Source organism: Phoenix dactylifera, chromosome 3 (genome assembly GCF_051530095.1).
Source record: "Phoenix dactylifera cultivar Ajwa chromosome 3, Ajwa_hap1_PhDact_Kaust_v1.1, whole genome shotgun sequence".
In the NCBI taxonomy this organism is placed as follows: domain Eukaryota; kingdom Viridiplantae; phylum Streptophyta; class Magnoliopsida; order Arecales; family Arecaceae; genus Phoenix; species Phoenix dactylifera.
The window spans coordinates 11,425,315-11,435,896 of NC_143192.1; the positions used below are offsets into that span (position 1 = coordinate 11,425,315).

The 10,582-nt window shown below is 46.6% G+C and overlaps 1 protein-coding gene across 1 annotated transcript; it reads left to right on the forward strand.

The window, feature by feature from the left end:
* Positions 1-7,278: 7,278 nt before the first annotated feature.
* On the forward strand, positions 7,279-8,439 carry LOC149767893 (uncharacterized). The gene is made up of 2 exons (XM_089929374.1): positions 7,279-7,558; positions 7,642-8,439. Exons 1-2 carry the CDS (start codon positions 7,502-7,504, stop codon positions 8,437-8,439), a joined length of 855 nt encoding a protein of 284 aa, XP_089785500.1. The 5' UTR covers positions 7,279-7,501.
* Positions 8,440-10,582: the final 2,143 nt, after the last annotated feature.

Consider the following 10,582-nt stretch of genomic DNA (forward strand, 5'->3'; position numbering starts at 1 on the left):
TGGTTTCTTCTTCTTTTCCTCTTGACTTCCAACGATTTTGGCTCATGGTACTCACCAGAGATTTCAATTGAGCGCTCGTTAGAGTCTTAGATTCTAAAAAGAATTGTTAAAATTATTTGGATCTCTAGTTTGATTTCACTCGCAAAGTAAGTAATAATCTGTCTTTTCTAGATTTTTTATTTATATAATATTATTTTTACATAAAAAATATTAATCGAATTTATATGTGATTTATAAATTTTATGAGACAGTATTTCGAATGAAAAATAGATATATAATTTGGAGTAATATTTTTCAGACTATTGTTATATTATTTATTTATCTTGCATCGTATATGCATATTTTGATTGGATTATGATATATATGTTATTTTATGAAAGGAACTTTGATATGCATTAGATTTTAACTCTCAGTTTGACTATGTTGTGAACTCTGCCAATTGGGGGTTATGCATTGATACTCTGACTATTATTGAGTTCATTGATTCTACTTTTGGCCCTACTATAGGGTATAAATGTAATATTCTAGCCCACTCCATATTGTATAAGTGTGATATTCTGGTTTACTCCATAGGATATAAGTGCAGTATTTTAGCCCACTCCGCAGGATATAAGTATGGTTCCACATAGTATAAGTGTGGCCATAGTTAAAGATTGTTAAGTTGAATGTGATTTATTTCAAATTGTATTTATGATTACATATATGAATATTTTAAAGTTATGGATTTTCATGGATTGTGTTTCGAAATGGAATTGCTTGAGTCCTTATACTGATTCATGGTAATTTGTGTTTTACTATTGTATCTTATATTATTACATAAATTATTTAGTTAGGGTATTTATTACATACTAGGCTATCAAGCTCATTATTCTTTTTTTTATAGATCGGAGAACTAAGACGGCATAGAGTTATGATCGGGAGAGTGACTAGATGCCAAATTTGATATTTTTAATTGAAACAGGATTTGACTAAAGTTTGATGTAAGATCTTCTGAATATTATTGGTTTTTTAAGACATAAAAATTTGATTCTAGTTATTTAAATTAAAATTTGAACATTGTTCATTTAAATTCATTTTGCTGCTTATTTATGATATCGTGATGAGATGCCTTGCATACTTATAGAAGGAGTTCTATATGAGTATGCGGCAGTTGCTGCAACCTCTAACTCGCGATCTCGAGTTAGGAGCATAATAATTAATATAGTATCAGAGCATAAGTGGATGAATTATAACATATAGAATTAGATATAGGATGAGCATAGGTCGGTAGACAATAGGGACATTGCGATGTAAATCTATATTCATTATAAAATAAGTTATTTGAAGAATTGAAACATCCTATTAGAGAATTCTTAAATAAAGAAAAAATATTGTACATTGTCTATTTGATACTTTTGGGTCCTTTTATTGAAAGATATTTAGTGAATCCAGAGAACATTGGTGGTTTAAATCAAAGTTGCACAGCAAAAGCATAGTGAATTGAATTATTTTGAAACTGGTCAGGTACGATAACTTTAATTTGAGAAGTGTTATGACTTGATTTGGAATAAGCATCCTCAACTCTTTGAAGACTCAGATAAGAAAATTTTGAGGATGAATTTTTTTTTTTTAACTGGGGAGGGGCAGAATGTAACACGCAACCCAACTAATAGGAAGTCGGGGCTAATTTATTTGATTGGCCCGGATGTAAAAGTTGAAGTAGGAGACAAGAAAAAAGATAGAGCCCAATCCAGCTTGGAGTAGGAGACTAAAAAAGAAGGATAGAGTCCTATTCGATTTGGAGTAGGAGACCGAAAAAAAAGGATAAAGCTCTGTTTGATGTGGAATAGCAGATGGAAAAAAATGATAAAGCTCTGTTCGAATTGGAGTGGGAGGTAGACTCCTCCTCTATCTTGATTTCTTATGAGAGCTAGAAAACCTAGCCTCCAACATCTATTTAAAGATCCCTAGATTTTTTTTCGCCTTATCACCAAAAGGTTTTGCTGATCACCACTACTAGACCACTATTGGTCCCTTCTCTTTTTTCTCTTGACTTCCAATGGTCTTGGCTCATAGTGCTCACCTTAGTTGAGCACTCGCCTGAGTCTTAGATTTTAAGAGAGATTGTCGAAATTATTTGGATTTGTAGTTTGGTTTCACTCGCAAGGTAAGTAATAACCTGTATTTTCTAGATTTTTTATTTACATAATATTGATTTTACATCAAAAAAATTATTAATCTATTTTTATATGTCTCTTTAATCTTTTATGAGATGGTGTTTCAAATGAAAAAAGTTATGTAATTCGAAATAATGTTTTTCGAACTATTGTTATATTATTTACTGATCTTACATCGTATATGTATATTTTGATTAGATTATGATATATATGTTATTTTGTAAAAAGAACTTTGATATGTATCAGATTTGAACTCTTAGTTTGACTATATTCTAAATCTTGCCAATTAAAAATTATGCATTGGCATTCTGACTATTATTGAGCTCATTGAGTCTATTTTTGGCCTCACTATAGGGTATAAATTTGGTATTTTGGTCCATTCCGCAGGATACAAATGTGGTATTCTCGTCCACTCTATAGGATGTAAGTGCGGTTCTATTTCTGCCCTAGTCATAGGGTATAAGTGTTGCTATAGTTAAAGGCTGTTGAGTTGAATGTGATTTATTTCGAATCGGATATATATTTACTTATATGAATATTTAAAAGATATAGATTTTAATGGATTGTGTTTTGAAATAGAATTGGTTTTGCCTTTACACTGATTCATAGTAATTTGTGTTTTTCTGTTGTATCTTATATTATTACATAAATTATCTAGTTACGATATTTATTACTTAGTAGGATATCAAGCTCATTATCCTTTTTTTTTCTTTTATAGATATGAGAACTAAGATGGCACAGGATTATGATCGGAAGAGTGACTAGAGGTCGAATTTGATACTTTTAATTTAGAACAGGATTTGACTAGAGTTTGATGTAAGATTGTTAGAATATTATTAGTTTTTTAAGATATCAAAATTTGATTCTAGTTATTTAAGTTAAAGTTTGAATTTTGATTATTTAAATTTGGTATACTGCTTGTTTATGATATCGTGATGAAATGCCATGCATGTTTGAAAGGAGAGTTTTCTATAAGTATGCGGCAGTTGCCACGACCCTAGGCTCGCGATCTTGGGTCGGAGGCATGACAGGATCCACTGAAGGTAAGAGATCCCCTCCTTTTTTTTCCAAAGTTAACTGAGTTGGAAAAATTAATCCATGATGCACGGTTATGGGCTTCTTTCCGCACTCCCTCGCCTTTGTTCTGTTGAGTGCAGCATCCTATCATTCCTGTCCTTCATATATCGCCATTAACATGTCCGCGAAGTATGGTTTGAGCCTTACGGTGTAGCTTGACATCCAGCTTTGGAGTAGAAAGAGAGCCTGATCAAATACTATGCGCGGGGAGGTAGCTTTGAACTGGAAGATTTTGCTATTACGCTCCTTCCAAATTCTGCAGGACACCAAGAATGCCATGTTGGAATTTTAAATTTATAAAAGATTTAAATTTACAAAAAATAAACTAGCCTTATTCCTTAAATTTTAGATGGTTTAAATATTTTAAAATGTTTATCTTTTTCTTCAGACATTTCTTTCAAAAAAATGCAACTCTTCGAAAAAGAACATTGCTTTTCGTCGGAATGTGATACTTCCGAAACATCATGTACCTTGGAAATACCCCACTATAACGATCACCCGACAAAGTTTATAAATAGTCTTTGGGTCCAGTGTATCGGATCACTCAATCCATTCCACTCATACATGTGATTCCTTGCTTCTTGAGGGAGATATATAGAGACTACAATACTTTTCTTTTCTTTCATTCTTTCTCTATTCTTTCTTTTCTATTCTTTTCTAAGCATTTGAAGAAGTCGGTCGGGTCAAGCCTTTCCAGCGATCGTGCTCATTAGAGGAGGATAGGGCTGAGTTAGGTTGTTGTACCTTAGAGATGAGATTGTTGCAGATCTGCACATACGGGGCGATTCACGTTCTTAGGGTAGTGTATATCACACGCCTCGATCTAAGCAAACTCTTTTCAGTCTTCTAATTTTATTTTAGTAGATTATTTTTTTGTAATATTTTTATAAAATAAAGATATAGTAGTTTTTAAGTAAAATATTACCAGCATGCCAGGCTATCTGCTATCTTTGTTTGTTATACCTTTTCTCCAGACAGTCCACAGCATTTCTATTGAGTTAGGAAGGTGAGGAAGGGAAAGATTTTGGGTGATTTGTTTCCATACCATGCACGAGAAAAATAAGAGATGATCCGGTGACTAAGAGTTTCTTCCAAGTTGCCACAAAGAATGCAAGCTTGCGTTGCTCCCCATTTCTTTTCCTTTGATTTTCTACAGTGAGAAGTGTTGCTGGAAATTGGACCCGGGGGCCGCCGCGAAGCCGGGGAAGGAGGAGCTCCGCTGCTACAGGGGGCGGACGGCGGTGCGCCGGCCGGCGACGTCCTCCTGGAGGGTGTAAGTCCTGCAAAAAGCCGGTGGCCGGGCTCCCCGGCGCCGGCCCTCCGACGCTTAAGTCAGAGGGGGCCAATATGTGGAGAGAGCAGGGAAGAGAGTATATGGAGAAGACAGCAAGAACATTTGGATAAGATAAAGAAGACGAAGAGGATGATGTCCTCAATTGTGTCTGTGCTTCCCGGCGGGTTCAGTCCCGGGGATCTGTTTCCGTTTTTTGTTTTCCTCTCCCCCTTGGTTCTCCCAGGTTCCCTTTTATAGGAGGGGATTACGTTACCTGGGAGGTAACCGGGGGATTTGTCCCTGTCTGTGATAATTGGACACGATTTGGCCCATTTATGGCATAGTGGAGAACGGGGCCGAATCAGACCGGAACCAGGGAGTTGTCACGGTCGATCGGACCTGTTGGAGTGGTTGAACCGCCGGCCGTAGCGGGCCTGGGGTCTGTGGATGGTAAGTGCATTTATTACCGAATGAACCGGCGGTCAGGTAGAGCCATGCGCTCTGATGGTTCAGTGATCCGGAGATCGTCTTGGGCCGTGTTCATTAAATGCCTGAGTGCATCGGAGACTTGAGGGAGTCTCATGCATTAATGGCAGGTCGTGCCGAACGCCTGCGGAGATCTTATGCCTTGATGGCTTGGAGATAGTGGCAGGTCGCAAGCCGTAGGAGTTGTCAAGTCCCTTGGACTTTAGGCGGAAGTTGAACATTTGGTTAAGGCATCGGCTCGGCAAGGGTGCCGAGCCGAGCTGGTCGCCCAATGGGGCGCCCTGTGGCGGGGCTGCTTTGAGCACTCCTGGTCGGCGCCCTTTAGGCGAGCACCTTCTAGCAGAGCGCCTCGGCGCTGTCTTTGGTCGGCACTTTCTAACCGAGCAGCTTATTTTGGTTGGGCACCTCTTGGCGCGCACTCTGGTCGACGCCCTCTAGTCGAGCGCCTTCCTGGTCGGCATCCTTTGGCCGAGCAGCTTTCTGGCCGGCACTCCTTGGCCGAGCAGCTTTCCGGTCGGCGCTCTTCGGCCGAGCGGCTTTCCGGTCGGCGTACTTCGGCCGAGCGCCTCCGTGGATGTATGACTTGGGGTTTTTCCCCCAACACTACCCCCCGACTTCCGAGCTCCAGTTGGCTACCAGCTGGAGCGCGGGAAGTAGCTTTAATTGGGTCATTACGAATTCCGAAAATTTCGATTTACTGTGCGTTTTGAGTTATTGAACGCTTCGAGGTGCCTTTAATAGGCGGCGTCTCTTCTTTCCCGAAGAGCCTCATTATTGGGACACCTTTTGCGAAGCGTCCTCGCGTCGTGGGCTCATGATGGGGCCGCACGATCTTCGATTGCGGACGCCTTTCCGCGCGATCCGATGGGGCGCTTTAGTGTCCGAAGCGCTAGCCCTAATTAAATGCGTCGTTCTGTCTTTTGGATCGACACGCGTCGCCATCTAAACAGGACACAGCGTTTTTCTCGCTAATCTGGGCCGTTGGGGAGGTCTATTTAAACTCTCCCTGGCTCCTTGTCCTCTTTCTATTGCCTTCTGCTTCCAGCTTTCCTTCCAGTCTTCCTCAGACCGAAGTTCCTTCTCTCCGGCGTTTCCCTCAGGTCCCTCTTCTTTTTGATTTCTCTCTCTTGCAATGGGTTCTTTGCCTAGCGAAGTAGTGTCCACCATGAGTGCCCTGGAGGTCGAGATGACCGAAGAGTAGTTTTTCCCTCTTTACGGGTTCCGTTTGGAACCCGCCAGGCGAAGGGATCGGGTAACCGATCCTCCGGTAGGCCGGATCGGAGTGCACTCGGAGTCACTCTGGGCCGGCCTCCGATTCCCTCTCCACGGCTTTGTGAATGAGTTGCTGGCGGTATGCCAGTTGGTTCCGGCGCAACTCACTCCAAACGCTTGGAGGACAGTGATGGGTTTCCTGTCACTGTGTTTACTGTAGGGGATTCCTACTTCTGTCAACGTCTTCCGGCGACTTTTTATTTTTAAGTCGAACCCGGGAGACGGGGAGTGGCTCTACATCGCCCTTCGGGCGGGTCGGCCACTCTTTCAAGGTGCTCCTTCGTCCATTCATGGCTGGAAGGAGAAATTCTTCTTCCTTGGTTCTGCACAGTCCTGGGGGTTTGACCCCAGGTGGAGGCCGGCCCAGCTTAAATCCATCAACAGGCTCCCCCAGCTTTCTCCGCGTGAGCAGGAGATCTTTGACACCATCCGCAGCCTTGGGGACGGGATTTTGCTGAATGGCCTCATTAGCGAGGACGCCCTGGTGAACGTGGGCTTGAGCTCGGCACGTCCTCAGGGTAAGGATAGTTACAGCAACTTTTTATTTCCTTATTGTTCTAATGTTCTAATTTTGCTTATCTTTGCAGACATCGCAAAAATGGTGACCAAGAGTGAAGTCCTTTACGCCCGCTTCCAGAAGAGGGCAGCCGAGCTCTCGGGGGAGCCCGCGGAGCCGAGAAAGAAGCAGAAGGTCTCGGTAACCTCGACTCCCTCGGCAGCGGTGGTGGCCGAGGCGGGCTCTTCCCGCCCTACGCATCCCGAGGCGGGGTCTTCTCGCCCCGCTATCTCCGAGGCGGGGCCTTCTCAGCCTGCGCGCCCTGAGGCTGATCGGAGAGAGGGCGCGGGCTCCGGGGGCTCGGGCTCCAGAACCCCGATGGCGCCCCCATGCCCGGCGCCCTTGGTGCAAGTCCCTGGTCGGCAGGACGCTCCAGTTGCCGACCAGGGGAGGAGTTCAGCGGGTCCCGTGGTTGCACGCCCCGCTGTAGTTGTGCGGCGGTTAGACCAGCCGCTCGCCCGACCCCAGCCCCTTAGTTCCCAGCCGGGGAGCGGTCAAGGAGCCTCGGGGTCGGCTCCACCTAGGCCAGATGGCGCTGGCCTCCCGGGCCCTTTGAGCTCGGAAGAACGGGTGCCCTTCGCACCCACCTGGTCGGTGTTCGAGGGCGATTCGGCCCTCGAAAACCCGCGAGTGGCGCGCGAAGTTTTTCGGCTCGCGCTGCTCCCGGCCGACCGGGCCATAATGCAGTCCATGAGCTACAACGCTTTTATGGACGCTACGCGCTGCAACTCCGTCCGGGTAAGCGAAATTTTTCGCCTGAGTAATCTGTATTGTTTTTCTACTAGCGGCGCCTTATGTTTTCCTTTTCGTCTTCTTTACAGTATTTGCACGAGACGGAGATGCTGATGCACCTGGTTCAAGAATACCGGGAGAAAGCCCGGAGGTGCCAGCGCGGCTATGAGGAGGCCCAGAGAAGGTACATGGCCGCCGAGGCGAAGTACCAAGCCTCCGAAGAGAAGTACCAGGCCTCTGAGGCCGAACAACGGGTGCTCCAAGAGAAGGTCGGAGCATCCGATGAAAGGATTCGAGCTCTGACCGCCGAGCTCGATGAAGAGAAGGGCGCGCACGCATTGGCAAGGTCCGAGCTGCGCGCCGCGGAGGCTCGATTGGCTAAGGCCGAGCAGGCGTTGGCCTCCCGCGAGCAGGAGGTGGGAAATGCCCGCCTCCGACATTCGGAGCTCGAGCAGGAGCTGAGGGGCCTCGAGCGGAGAGCCGCTTACCACGAGGCCCGGGAGATAGAGGCCCGGGAGAACGCCCAAAACGCAGTGAAGCTCTTCCGTGAGTCGGAAGAGTTTCACGAACTCATGGCTGAGGAGGGCGTGAACGGGCTGATCCAAGGCTTCCGGAATTTCCGCAATCAGCTGCGGCGGCTTCTCCCGGATTTTGATGTTAACCTGCTCCAGCCGGGAGCAGGGAGGGCGGAAACAGAGGCAGAAACTCCGGAGGCGGAGGCAGAAACTCCGGGGGCCGAGGCGACCATAGCTGTCCCCGAAGTGACCGAGGTCGCCCCCGAGGCTACTCCTATTGCTGCCGAGGCCATCGAAGAGGTACCGGCAGCCGAGCCAACCACTCCTGGTACTGCCGAGGCCGAGGTGGTCGAGCTCGAGCCTCCGATGTAATTTTGTCATTTCTTGTAAAGTCGGGATGGCTTCCCATACTTGTAAGGGCCAAACCCGGATTTTGTACTTAGCCTACGGGCCTTTTTGAAATGAATATACATTTCTTTTTTGAAAACTCGTCTGTCGTAGCCTGAAGTTTTTCTGCTCGGATCCGTTTTAGGTTCCGAGGATATGGGCTCTAGGGCCTCAGCTTTTCCCGCCACAGGGTTTGAGTTTGAGTTTGGCTTGCCGAGCTCCATTGCTCGGTCCTTCAACCAGTGGTATAGCAACGCTTGTGCTTATACCAAGGATTTAGGCTCGAAAAGTCTTTCCGAGCTCAGTCCAGAATTCGACCGAGCCCTAAGGCGGTCTCTAGGACTTAAAATTTTTGCGTAATTAGTGAACTTCGACCCTCGCATTGCCGGGGCGGACCAGATTCGTTTCCAACGAATGGGTCGAATGCTCGTCAACTCGTGACGGAAATTCACCGGACTTAGTGTAATGATATGCTGGTGTCATGAGCACTCCTTCGCCGAGGCGATTGAAGACGCTCCTCTGCTCGACGTCCGTTCTTTGAGGACATCAGTAGAGAAAAATCCAAGACAACGTAGAAGCATTAAATGAATGGGTACCTTGTACCATATGCGTCCTTGCGCCGAGACGGCTGAAGACGCTTCTCTGCTCGGACTCCATTCTTCGAGGACGTCGGCAGAGAAATTCAAAAGCAGAATAGATAATGTAAAAACATTAAGTAAATGGGTACCTTGTACCGTATGCGTCCTTGCGCCGAGGCGACTGAAGACGCTTCTCTGCTCGGACTCCGTTCTTCGAGGACGTCGGCAGAGAAATCCAGAAGCAGAATAGATAATGTAAAAAATATTAAATAAATGGGTACCTTGTACCGTGTGCGTCCTTGCGCCGAGGCGACTGAAGACGCTTCTCTGCTCGGACTCCGTTCTTCGAGGACGTCGACAGAGAAATCCAGAAGCAGAATAGATAATGTAAGAAACATTAAATAAATGGGTACCTTATACCGTAGCGTCCTTGCGCCGAGGCGACTGAAGACGCTTCTCTGCTCGGACTCCGTTCTTCGAGGACGTCGGCAGAGAAATCCAGAAGCAGAATAGATAATGTAAAAAACATTAAATAAATGGGTACCTTGTACCGTGTGCGTCCTTGCGCCGAGGCGACTGAAGACGCTTCTCTGCTCGGACTCCGTTCTTCGAGGACGTCGGCAGAGAAATCCAGAAGCAGAATAGATAATGTAAAAACATTAAGTAAATGGGTACCTTGTACCGTATGCGTCCTTGCGCCGAGGCGACTGAAGACGCTTCTCTGCTCGGACTCCGTTCTTCGAGGACGTCGGCAGAGAAATCCAGAAGCAGAATAGATAATGTAAGAAACATTAAATAAATGGGTACCTTGTACCGTATGCGTCCTGGCGCCGAGGCGACTGAAGACGCTTCTCTGCTCGGGCTCCGTTCTTCGAGGACGTCGGCAGAGAAATCCAGAAGCAGAAGGAACGAGCCGAGCTCGTTGGTTGAAGCTGGTAAAGAATGAGCCGAGCTCGTTTGGCCAATAAAGACATCCCAACGTATCGGGGTATCCCGATGAACCGGGGCATCTCGACGTCTCGAGGCATCCCGGCCGAGGTCGGGGTAGGAGCACGAGCCGAGCTCGTCCGGTCAGAGGACCGCTATTCAACAATCGATGGAGCACGAGCCGAGCTCGTCCGGTCAGAGAGGACCGCTACTCAATAAATGGAGCACGAGCCGAGCTCGTCCGGTCAGAGAGGACCGCTACTCAATAGTCGATGGAGCACGAGCCGAGCTCGTCCGGTCAGAGAGGACCGCTACTCAATAATCGATGGAGCACGAGCCGAGCTCGTCCGGTCAGAGAGGACCGCTACTCAATAGTCGATGGAGCACGAGCCGAGCTCGTCCGGTCAGAGAGGATCGCTACTCAATAGTCGATGGAGCACGAGCCGAGCTCGTCCGGTCAGAGAGGACCGCTACTCAATAATCGATGGAGCACGAGCCGAGCTCGTCCGGTCAGAGAGGACCGCTACTCAATAGTCGATGGAGCACGAGCCGAGCTCGTCCGGTCAGAGAGGACCGCTACTCAATAGTCGATGGAGCACGAGCCGAGCTCGTCCGGTCAGAAA

Excerpts from the sequence above, each read along its gene's own strand:
- LOC149767893 (XM_089929374.1), top strand. The coding sequence starts at position 7,502 with ATGCAGTCCATGAGCTACAACGCTTTTATGGACGCTACGCGCTGCAAC. Across the intron at positions 7,559-7,641 it reads CGCGCTGCAACTCCGTCCGG|TATTTGCACGAGACGGAGAT; the intron begins GTAAGCGAAATT and ends TCTTCTTTACAG.